At 42.8% G+C, this 12,815-nt stretch overlaps 1 protein-coding gene across 1 annotated transcript; it reads right to left on the reverse strand.

Moving 5' to 3' along the window:
* Positions 1–318: 318 nt before the first annotated feature.
* LOC100452959 (gamma-crystallin B) lies at positions 319–3,867 on the reverse strand. Its single transcript, XM_024243911.3, has 3 exons — positions 3,859–3,867; positions 3,521–3,763; positions 319–659 (listed from the first exon to the last, which is right to left on the reverse strand). The coding sequence occupies exons 1-3, from the start codon at positions 3,865–3,867 to the stop codon at positions 384–386; spliced, it is 528 nt and encodes a 175-aa protein (XP_024099679.1). The 3' UTR covers positions 319–383.
* Between the last annotated feature and the right edge of the window lie 8,948 nt (positions 3,868–12,815).

The following is a 12,815-nucleotide window of genomic DNA, read 5'->3' on the forward strand; positions in this document are numbered from 1 at the left end:
GGCCTGGACTATTAGGGAAGACAATAGGGATAACCTGGAGGGATAACTTGGAGGTGTTTCAAAAAGTACGAATTCACTACTGTAGCTGCAAATCTAGCCTTGTGAGACTAACTACAAATGGCCTGAGCCCAAGTGAACTGAGCTTTTATTTGAGCCTACATGTTTTAGTCATTACAAGAGTGCTGGAAATAATATCTCTGCATTATTCCCCTTATAAAAGATTGCTTCCCATCATGAAAACATGTTATCATGTTTGGCTGAGTGCCATTATCACTTACAAATGCTTAATAGATTGAAAGAAAGACAGGACTCTACTAGTGCCAGAAACACAAGCTAAATATTTTATTAGATTTTGAAGGAGAAAAGTGGAGAATGTAAATACTTCAGTACAAATCTATGACTCGTCTAAGAGAGCCAACTTTGGCATTTGGAGCCCCCCAATCAAGAAACCTCCTGTACTCCCCCGGCCTCAGCAGATACTGCCTCCCCCTGTAGTTGGGCATCTCATAGAGGATCCAGCTGCCCTCCAGCACATTGAGGGAGTGAATTTCAGTGAGGTGGAAGCGGTCCTGAACAGAGAGACAGTCGTCTGTGAGCTCTGACATTTGTCCTCTCAATTCATCTCTCTCGTAGATCTTCATTCTGTAAGCGCCAGGGTGCTGGAGTGGCAGACAGAAAAAGCAAGAGTAAACGAACAAAAATAGATGGAAATTAAAGCTCCAGTCCCTACACCTCCCTGGCCACACCTGCCCAGAAGTTCTCCCAGGCCAAGTTTGCTTCTAGAACAACCCCGTAGCAAAGTTAAGAACTGTCCCACCCCCCAGTCACCCACTGCTGAGTCTAATGATTCATAGGCAGAGCTAGGTCTTTGGGAATTAAGATTTGCTTACAATAAAATTTATCACATCACTTTAGTGCCTGTTATTTGAGAAAGCCTTTCTCAAAGGAGAAAACTGAGAGTCATTGGAAAGCTAAATGTCATATTATGTATATACAGTGAAAGGAAAATAAATCTTGGGACCTCAAAATCACTAAGCTAAAGGGAAAAGTCAAGCCAGGAACTGCTTAGGGCCAACCTGCCTCCCATTCTATTCAAAGTCATCCCTCTGAGGCTCACCTGAGACAAATGCATCTCTGATTGCTTCCTCTCCCCTATTGTTTATGTAAAGATGCAGATTCATCAAGCCAGACTAAATTGTGTGTTCAGTGGAAAGCTGATCAAGGGCTCAAAGAGCCTTTTGTCTCTTATCTACTGTTTTTTTTTTGAGACAGAGTTTCGCTGTTGTTGTCCAGGCTGGAGTACAATGGCACAATCTCAGCTTACTGCAACCTCCGCCTTCTGGGTTCAAGTTATTCTCCTGCCTGAGCCTCCCGGGTAGCAGGATTACAGGTGCCCACCGCCACAATTAGCTAATATTTTGTATTTTTACTAGAGACGGGCTTTTACTATGTTGGCCAGGCTGGTCTTAAACTCTGTCAGGAGTTCAGGCAATCCACCCACCTCAGCCTCCCAAAGTGCTGGGATCACGGGGGTGAGCCACGCGCCCAGCTCTGTCTCTTATCCATGTCTAACCAGGAAGCCCCTACTTCCTGTCTTACCAGACTGAACCAATTTACATCTTACACGTATTGATTGATGTCTCATGTCTCCCTAAAATGTATAAAAGCAAATTATACCCCCAACCACTTTAGGCACATGTCTCAGGACTTTCTGAGGCTGTGTCATGGGTGCGTCCTCAACCTTGGCAAAATAAACCTTCTTTCTGTTTTTTTTTTTTGTTTTTTTTTTTTTGAGATGGAGTTTCACTCTTGTTGCCCAGGCTGGAGTGCAATGGCGTGATCTCGGCTCACCACAACCTCTGCCACACAAGTTCAAGCAATTCTCCTGCCTCAGCCTCCCAAAGTAGCTGGGATTACAGGCATGCTCCACCATGCCCAGCTAATTTTGTATTTTTATTAGAGGTTTCTCCATGTTGGTCAGGCTGGTCTCAAACTCTGGACCTCAGGTGATCTGCCTGCTTCAGCCTCCCAAAAGTGCTGGGATTACAGGCATGAGCCACTGCGCCCAACCTTGGCAAAATAAACTTTCTAAATTGACTGAGACCTGTCTCAGATATTTGGGGTTCACTATTATACGTGCACACACACACACACACACATATATTTGTTTCTTGAGACAGGGTCTCCCTCTGTCACCTAGGCTGGAGTGCAGTGGCATGATCATGGGTCACAGCCCCCTCAACCTCCTGGGCTCAAGTGACCCTCCCACCTCAGCCTCCAGAGTAGCTGGGACTACAGGCATGCACCACCACATCTGGCTAATTTTCAGTTCAAATTTCTTTTCTTTTTTTTTTTTTTGAGATGGAATCTTGCTCTGTCACCCAGACTGGAGTGCAGTGGCGCGATCTTGGCTCATTGCAATCTACCCTTCCCGAGTTCAGGCGATTCTCCTGCCTCAGCCTCCCAAGTAGCTGAGACTACAGGCGTGTGCCGCCAAGCCCAGCTAATTTTTTTATTTTTAGTAGAGAGGAGGTTTCACCATGTTGGCCAGGGTGGTCTTGATAACCTGACCTCCTGACCTCGGCCTCCCAAAGTGCTGGGATTACAGGCGTGAGCCACCGCACCCAGCCTTCAGTTCAAATTCAACCTATCTGACTTTTAAGCTTCCTTTCTAGCCTCCTGCTCTCAACTTACTTATTTCCCTCAGCAGCAAGTATCACCTTCATTAAGTTCTGTTTTTATGACACTGTATCCCATGCCTCCCACACGCCACAATTCGAATTCTGCAGTCAGTCCCCAGAAAATATGGAATCTCAAACTTTAGTTTCAGATTTGGCCTTTTCTCTAATTTATACCTCTAAGTGAGCTAATAGGTACTGACCATTAAATTAGAATAGAAATCAGAAGACAGGATCCTATCTTCTCAGGAGGAATAATCAAATAGAAAAGTAAGACAAAGCAAACAAAAGTTTGTTTTTGTTGTTGTTGTTGTTTTTTTGAGATGTAGTCTCTGTCGCCAGGCTGGAGTGCAGTGGCACGATCTCGGCTCACTGCAACCTCCATCTGCCGGCTTCAAGCAAGCAATTCTCCTTCCCCAGCCGCCCGAGTAGCTGGGATTTAAGAATAATGTGATTAAATAGGCCGGATGTGGTGGTTCACACCTGTAATCCCAGCACTTTGGGAGGCCGAGGCGGGCAGATTTCTTGAGGCCAGGAGTTTGGAATCAGCCTGGGCAACATGGTGAAACCTCGTCTCTACTACAAATACAAAAATTGGCCGGGCATGGTGGTGCACGCCTGTAGTCCCAACTACTCAGGAGGCTGAGGCAGGAGAATTGCTTGAACCCGGGAGGCAGAAGTTGCAGTGAGCCGAGATCATGCCACTGCACTCCAGCCTGGGGGACAGAGCGAGACTCCACCTCAAAAAAAAAAAAAAAAAAAAAAAAAAAAAAAAAAAAAAAATACCATGAAATAGCTTTTATTTCCAAAAAGATGGAAGGCAAAGACAGAGCCACACTCACCGGGGGGATGAGGCTGCAGGAGCGGATGGAATCGCTGAGGCCCATCCATTGCTGGTAGTCGGGGTACTCCCCGCGCCGCAGGAAGTACTGGTGGCCCTGGTAGTTGGGGCGCTCATAGATCATCCAGCAGCCGCTCTCCACGCGGATGGAGTTGCAGCGGCTGAAATAGGGTTGTAGGTTGGGGCAGTCAGTGGTGCATTCGTAGCTGCGGCCCTGGAAGGCCCTGTCCTCGTAGAAGGTGATCTGAAAAATGGAAGATATGGGAGCATGGAGTGATTGGCTCCCACTGAGGCCACTGCATTAGGGCCAAGGCTGAGCATCCGGTACCCAGGACTTACCTTTCCCATTTTGAAGGACGTGAGCAGATGTTTTCTGGTTGCTGTGTGGGACTGCGGGAACGTCACTGTATATATAGCAGCCCTGACTGCTGCCTCCACAGGAAGTCACACAAAAGGGCCCATTTTGGTGAGTAAGGGGATTTGCAAGCTCACTGCTCTCCCTGCCCCGGTCACTGGGGTTGGCTGAATGGTTTACTCTCATTCTTTCTGGTAGGTTCGGGTTTTTCTAATTCACTAAAGCTGTTGTTGCCATCGAAATGAATAGAGTACACTTTTAGTTGAGCAAAAGGACGGGTGAAATTCTGTCTCTGTGCTTTTATTTTATAGTTTATTCTGCTTAATTGACTTCTCAAAAGTCATTAAACTAAGTAATGAATTCTGCTCAGGGACTGGTGGTGTTTTTGTGTGGGTGTGTGTTTTAGTTTTAAAAGCCAGAATTTAAATAATAAGGAATCTTAAAGAAGAGGGAATCAAGTGAAGTAATCTGTGAAAGTGTGTTAAAACCCATAAAGCTTAGTTCAAATTCAAAATTCTGTGATCAGCCAGGCGAGGTGGCGCACGCCTATAATCCCAGCACTTTGGGAGGCTGAGGCAGGTGGATTGCTTGAGCTCAGGAGTTAGAGACCAGCCTAGGTAACATGGTGAGACCCTGTCTCTATAACAAATACAAAAATTACCCTGGCATGGTGGCGCATACCTGCAGTCCCAGCTACTTGGGAGGCTGAGGTGAGAGGATCGCTTAAGCTCAGGAGGTTGAGGTTGCAGTGAGCCATGATTGCACCACTGCACTCCAGCCTGGGCAACAGAGCAAGACCTTGTCTCAAAACAAACAAACAAACAAACAAACAAATTCTGTGATCATCATTGTTGGTATTTGGGGGCTTGTCTTGAATAAAACTGATACTTGCCTGGAATTTTGTAGGCTTCTGGGGGCTGGGTATTATCTCTTGTTCATTTCTATCCCTGAGCCCTAGAGCAGAGAGTCGGCACATTGCAGGCCCTCAATAATTGGCGCTGACATGAGCAAAAACAGATAGCTGTGGCTTTCTTCCCCCTTTCAGATCTCCCTAAGGGCCTAAATCCCTCCTTCTGCTGGTGGCTGTCCAGAGTCCTGCCTGCTGTTTGGTGTTCCTGCTCTGCCTCAAATGTTACCACTAAGTGGCTGATTGGTCTTCTCAAGGCATGGGACCAAAAAGGCTCAGAGTTGGTCCCTATTGCTGGCAGATTGGACATTCTACAGCGGAAATAGCTGGATTAGCCTTAGTAAGTAGGAGTTAATGCATAGCCTTCATCCATACCACTATGAACGCTCTGTTAGTGAGCTCGCTGCCAGTAGTAGGGTGGCTGATGGCAGAGGTTGACTGGTATCAAATGACCAAATCATTTTGTCTACTTGGTTGTTTAGTGCCTTTTCAATGGTGGATGCCCTACACTGGGCCTTCACATGGGATACAACTATCTTCGCCCTTTGTGCCCACTCCCATATCTCCCTGCACATTCCACTACCCCAGAACTTCTTGTCCCTAATCTTCCAATCTTTCTCCTTCCAGACCCTGGACCAGCCAGCCAAGCCATACATTACTGCTCAATAATTCCATATATGCTTGACCTTGGGCTACTTTTCTTTCTGCACCGAGTGAGCAGCCAGGTGCACTGCCTCAAGGTTGCCTTTTGGGAGGATTTCCTTCACTGCTGTCTTTAGGGTGACTCCTGAGTGAGCTATTCTGCAGCAGCATTCTATTTTGGGCTTGTACCAAATGCCATGCCAATTTATTAGTGTATCAAGCTCAGCCTTCCCCCACTCTATCAGCTGGTCAGAAGGGACCCCTGCAGGCAGTTGTAAGTGTGAGCTGAGAGAGAGCTATTGCAATAATGGTGACCTCATCTGATCCCACAGGGAAGGCTAGGGCTAGAGTCATCAGGAACTTAGGCAAGTGGACTGGGAATCTGTGCCTCTGCATTGCTCCATAATTTGATGTGGGCGGCTGCCATGGAGAAGTGTAACTTTGGGCAAGGCAGCTTCCTCCAGCAGAGGAAAATTCTTGGAGACAAACTCAGCTTTAAGCTGTCAGCATCTGGGAGAAGGAGTGCTTCAGTGCAGAGTGGAAGTCCAGGCAGCACCAGAGTGCCCACTACAAGAAGAAAACAAAGCTGAGATAACTGCAGTTAACATTTTGGTGTTTTATCATCCCAGCTTTTTTATATGTCAAACCCATGTGTGGTTGTACAGTATTATTTATACTGTGTAGTATTCTCTCGTTTTCTTCTAAGTCATCTTTCAAATAAAGTGATTAGTAATACTGATTAAGGTGATCACATTTAGCCTTTTAATAATTTTTTTTTTTTTGATGAAGAGAAACTGAATGAAAAATTGTTCTAGACTCTCTGTTGGTCAGCTATACCCATGCCTGAGGTCTAGTCGGTATTCAGGAGAATATCATTCACCCAGTGGACTCGCTAAAACAATGTAAACAGTCTTTATGTACTGAAAGTTCTAACTCTTAAAGAGACCAAATTAACAACCCTGTTTTATGTAAGACCTAACATATTCAGTGTGATTCGTAGGTGGGTGTTTGAGGATGATGATGAACTATCATGTAGTGAGCACTGATCTGATTTAAAATTACCCAGATTTTTATCTGCAGTATGATGCTTAAATGATTTAGGACCCTAGAGAAACATCCTTTAAGTCATACAAATTCAACAAATCTCTAGTTCTGATACATAGAAGAATCAGTAATCCTATGAAAGAAAGATAAATTAAGTATTAGGAACACAAAATCAAAATCTCATTGATTCTAATAGAAGAAATTTAAGGATTAAACATATTTCAGCATCAGTTGTGACTCTTCTTGAAGGGCTCACTTTGACATTTGTCTTCCCCTAGTGGTGAAATTCCTGTTTTCTTTGGAGCCTCAGTAGGAATTTTCGCCCCTACAGTTGGGCATCTCGCAGAAGATTCAGGGTCTTTTATAAGTCTAGGAATTGGGAGAAGATATCTTTGAGAGGAACTAATCATGGATGTGGGAATAGTCTTCAGGGAGCTCCAACATGAGGCCTCCTTACCAGGTACTGGGAGCTGGTCACCTTTGAAAAATAAAAGAGAAGAAAGAAGATGAAAAATAAAAGAGAAGAAAGAAGAAATTAGTGCATTATCTTGTTATTATGGCTTTATAAGATCTTATATAATGTACAAAAGCCTAACTGAAGATAAAATTTGTTCAGTGCTTAGATCACACAAATCGGAGAGCCTGCCTTTGACTTGGCACATTAATGAGCATTATAATTCAGGCACATTAATGAGCATTGTAATTCAAAGAGCAGAATTACCTGTAATTAACCTGGGTTTTCACCATAGTTTGTACTTTCTCCCCACTTCTCACGAGACTGGTGGCTTCCTCTTCTGGCAGGGGGCAGGGACCCTAATATCGTATGGGCCCCAAAGATCCCATCTGCCCCAAAGTTTCTAGGTGCTGGGAAGCTGGTGTTCCCAAAGACCTGTAAATAGCTGATACTGTCAATCCAGGCAGCTTGTGTATTTCTCCCACTGACTTATGCTACCCTCCAAAAAGGGAAATCTATAGTGGGTAGGGGTCCCCCTATTGGAACAGAACCTACACAGTATCCAGTAGATACCCAGGCCCTAGCATGACTCTTCATAGCCAGATAAACAGTATGGAGTGCTTATAGGCTGGCTCCGGCCCATTCCTTAACCTATCCCATGTGACACTGAAGAATTTGTTCCAACCTCTTGCACAACTAGTGACAGCCCTAAACAAGCCTTGAGGCAAATTGTTATATTGAGGCTATTGGGGAATCAAATTAAATACTTAGAAATAAAATGTTGCTTCAAGAGGTTGGTGAAAGAGCCTCATCTGCTGCTGTTTCCAAAGTCATGGGAATGTCTGGGCCTCGAACTCAAGTCCTCTCAGTTGCATAGTCAGCTTCTGCTATTGGAGTATCAGGCACCTAGGCTGGTTAGAGTTGTAGGAGGGGAGAGTGATAGTTTCAGGGCCTGCACCATTGCTTGGTGGAGAAGCCAACACTTGAAAACAATACCACTTATGACAACCTATCCTGCTTGTCCCATGGTCTGGATTTCACACTGCTTCCTCTAAAAAAAATTTTTTTTCAATCACAATACTAACAACCACTGGGAAATTGTTGACTAGGCACTATTTGTGGAGAATACACTCAGGGGAGCAATAGCTACACACATCCACTAACTTCTACAGTTTCTGTAACTGCTTGTGAAAAGTCATTTAACTTCCCTAAGTCTCAGTTTCCCCATTTATTAAATAGGAATAACAATGAAAATCAGATGAGACAATGGATTTGAAAGCATATGACAAATTGTAAAACATTGCCAATGATTTAGAAAATCATGTCATACATATTGTTAAAGAAAAAATTATCACACTTGTTAAAGTGGTAAGGAAGACTGCTCAGAGAGGGCCATGGAGATACGAACAGGGATCATTGCAATGGGGTTTTGCAGTGGGGAAGAGAGATTGTACTCAACTCTGACTCCAAAAAGGACAAATCGGGATTTACAACCTAGGAGTGGGGTTAGGGGCAGTGGATGGAAAATTACTAAGAGGAAACACCAAGGATAAAAGGTTTCTGGCTAAACTGACTTGGTAGAGTTATTGCTGAAGGACGACTAAGGTGTTCAGATACCAAGGGTGGGAGATATTCCCTAAAGTGACTCAGGAGGATTCTTGATCAAACTGGATTCTATAAGGACAAAAAGGGAAGCCTGAGGTTGGACCTAGTAAAACAAAAGACTCAGAGAAGACTGACTATAATTTTGGTAAAAGGGGAGAGTGCATTAGTTTGTTCTCACATTGCTATACAGAATTACCTGAGACTGGGTAATTTATGAAGAAAAGAAGTTTAATTGACTCACACTTCTACAGACTGTACAGGAAGCATGGCTAGTAGGCCTCAGGAAACATACAATCATGGCAGAAGGCAAAGGGGAAGCAAGCACATCTTACCATGGTGGAGCAAGAGAGAGAGTGAAGGGGGAAGTGCCATACACTTTCAAATAACCAGATCTCACTCACTATCACAAGAAGAGTAAGGGGGAAGTTCACCCCCATGATTCCATCACTTCCTACCAGGCCCTTCCCCTGACACATGGGGATTACGATTTGAGATGAGATTTGGATGGGGACACAGGCCCAAACTATATCAGTCTTTGTCAATATTTTAATAAATGCTAAAGATTGTAATATTAATAGCCTTGATACATCAATTAATAATATGTTTCTAGAATGAAAGCAAAAATCATATGATCATCTCAATAAAGGCAGAAAAACTTTTGATAAAATCCAACATCCCTTCATAATAAAAACTCTCAGCAGACTAGGCATCAAAGGAACATATGTCAAAATAATAAGAGCTATCTATGACAAACCCGTAGCCAATATCATACTGTATAGGCAAAAGCTGGAACTATTCCCCTTGAGAACTGGAACAAGACAAGGATGCTCTCTCTCGCCACTCCTATTCAACATAGCACTGGAAGTCCTAACCAAAGCAATCAGGCAAGAGAAAGAAATAAAAGGCATCTGTATTAGTCTGTTCTCATGCTGCTAATAAAGACATACCTGAGCCTGAGTAATTTATAAAGGAAAGCGGGTTAATTGACTCACAGTTCCACATGGCTGGGGAGGCCTCACAATGATAGCTGAAGGCAAATGAGGAGCAAAGTCACATCTTACAGGGCAGCAAGCAAGAGAGAGCTTGTGCAGGGGAACTCCCATTTATAAAACCATCAGATCTCGTGAGACTTATTCACTACTATGAGAGCAGTATGGCACAAACTGTCCCCATAATTCAATTATCTCTACCCGGCCCCACCCTTGACACATGGGGATTATTACAACTCAAGGTGAGATTTGAGTGAGGATGCAGCCAAACCATATTAGCAGCCAAATAGGAAAAGAAGTCAAACTATTTCTCTTCACTGATGATATGATTCTATACTTACAAAACCCTGAAGACTCCTCCAAAGGCTACTAGAATTGATGCACGATTTCAGTGGGTTTCAGGATAGAAAATCAATATACAAAAAAAAGGTAGCATTTCTGTACACCAATAACGTCCAGGTTGAGAGTAAAATCAAGAACACAACCCCATTTGCAATAGCCACAAAGAAAATGAAATACCTATGAATACAGCTAACCAAGGAGGTAAAATATCTTTATAAGGGAAACTACAAAACACTACTGAAAGAAATCAGAGATTACACAAATAAATGGAAAAATATTCTATGATCATGGATTAGAAGAATCAATATTGTTAAAATGACCATACTGCCCAAAACAATTTACAGATTCAATGCTATTCCTATCAAGCTACCAATGTCATTCTTTACAGAATTAGAAAAAAAGTATTCTAAAATTCATATGGAACCAAAAAAAAAAAAAAAAGCCCAAAGTAATCCTAAGCAAAAAGAACAAAGCCAGAGGCATCACACTACTCAGTTTCAAACCATATATACTATTAGGCTACAATAACCAAAATATCATGGTACAGGTAGAAAAACAGACACATAGACCAGTGGAACAGTGGAAAAAACTCAGAAACAAAGCTGCACACCTACAATCATCTGATCTCCAACAAGACTGACAAAAACAAGCAATGGGAAAAGCACTCCCTATTCAATGAATTGTTCTGGGATAACTGGCTAGCCATATGCAGAAGATTGAAACTGGACCCTTACCTTTTACCATATAAAAAAGTAACTCAAGAAGGATTAAAGATTTAAATGTAAGACCCCAAAATATAAAATTCTGGAAGAAAATTTAGGAAATAACTTTTTCAACATTGGCTTTGGCAAAGAATTTTGGCTAAGTCCCCAAAAGCAACTGCAAGAAAAACAAAAATTGACAAGTGGGACCTAATTAAAGAGTTTCTGCACAGCAAAAACAACTATTAACAAAGTAAACAGAAAACCTACAGAATGGGAGAAATTATTTGCAAATTATGCATCTGACAAAGGTCTAATATCCACAATCTATAAGGAACTTAAACAGTTCAACAAGCAGAAAAAAACAAATAACCCCATTAAAAAATGGGCAAAGGACATGAACAGACATTTCTCAAAAGAAGACATACAAGTGGCCAACAAATGCTCATTACTACTCTTCAGAAAAATGCAAATCAAAACCACAGTGAGATACCATCTCACACTAGTCAGCATGGCTCTTATCAAAAAGCCAAGAAACAACAGATGCTGGTAAGGCTGTGGAGAAAAGGGAACACTTATACACTGTTGGTGGGATGTAAATTAGCTCAGCCACTGTGGAAAGCAGTTTGGACACTTCTCAAGGAACCTAAAACAGAGCTACCATTCAACCCAGCAATCTCATTACTGGGTATGTTCCCAAAGGAAAATAGACCATCATGCCGAAAAGACACACATGCACACTCATATGTTCATCACCTTGCTATTCACGATAGCAAAGACATGGAATCAACCTAGGTGCCCATAAATGGTGTATTGGATAAAATATGTGGTACATATACACTATGCAATACTACACAGCCATAAAAAGAATAAAATTCTTTCCATTGCAGCAACATGGATGGGACTGGAGGCCATAATCTCAAGAGAACAGAAAACCATATCGCACATGTTCTCACTTATAAGTGGGAGCTAAACCTTGAGCACACATGGACATAAACATGGGAACAATAGACACTGTGGACTACTAGAGGGGGTAGGGAGGAAGGGGTGCGTGGACTGAAAAACCACCTGTTGGGTATTATGCTCACTACCTGGGTACAATATACCTATGTAACAAAGCTGTACATATACCCCCTGTATCTAAAATAAAAGTTGAAATTTTAAAAAAATTTAAAAAATATATGTTTCTGTGCATTTTTTTTTTTTTAAGTAGAGACAAGGTCTCTCTATGTTGGGCTGGGATCAAACTCCTGGCCTTAAGTGACTTACCTGCTTTGGCCTCCCAAAGTGCTAGTATTATAGGCGTGAGCCACTATGGCTGGCCTGTTTCTGGGCTCTGTCATACTGCCTACACTTTTGTTTATGGTATAGAGACTAAATGTGATCAATGGATAATTTCATTTTTTTTTCTTTTGAGACACGGTCTCATTCTGTTGTCCATGCTGGAGTGCAGTGGCATAATCAAAGCTCAGCCTTGACCTCCTGAGCTCAAACGTTCCTTCCATCTAGCCTCCTGAGTAGCTGGGAATACAGGCATGCACCACCACCACACTCAGCTAATTTTTATTTATTTATTTTTGTTGAGACGGGGTTTCACCATTTGCCTAGGCTGATCTCGAACTCCTGGGTCTTGCCCTCCTTGGCCTCCCAAAGTGTCAAGATTACAGGTGTGAGCCACAACTCCCAGCCAGATAATTTCGTATATTGGAACACTTTTGTTTAATTTAGCAAAGAACTTCTGTTTGGTAATTTTGATATCACAGTCATTGATGACTATGAGGAAGAGTAACCTATGTGGGGACTGTGCAGTCTGAGCAGATGGAGTTGTTGATGTGCTGGTGGTTGATGTATCTGCTCCAGCAGAGCATGCAGCCCTTGCTGTCCACCTGTATACACCAGGTTGCCGCAGCTGAAGCAGGACTGCAGATCACAGTGGTCACTGTTGCACTCACAAGTGGTCATTTACAACGGAATATGCCAATAGTAGGGAAATCTTCCCCAGAACATGTTACCATGAGTTCATGACAAGCCCCTGTTCTAAACTCAGCTCACTGTGGCCAGAGGACTGAGGATGCAAAAGCCAGGGTTGTTCATCAGCTGTAACAGAGACTTGGGAGAGAGAGAGAGAGAGAGCTTGTGCATATTTTAACTTTTATCCTTCATTGTGTTATAGCTGTGTATCCTTTCTATAATAGCGCTTTGGAAGTCTTTGAAGCATTGGAAAAGGAAGGCCAATATATAAAGAACAAGTTAGAAA

Source organism: Pongo abelii, chromosome 11 (assembly GCF_028885655.2).
Source record: "Pongo abelii isolate AG06213 chromosome 11, NHGRI_mPonAbe1-v2.0_pri, whole genome shotgun sequence".
Lineage (NCBI taxonomy): Eukaryota > Metazoa > Chordata > Mammalia > Primates > Hominidae > Pongo > Pongo abelii.

Coding starts and splice junctions, on each gene's coding strand:
- LOC100452959 (XM_024243911.3), bottom strand. Junction 660..3,520: donor CCTGCAGCCTCATCCCCCCG/GTGAGTGTGGCT, acceptor CTGCCACTCCAG/CACCCTGGCGCTTACAGAAT.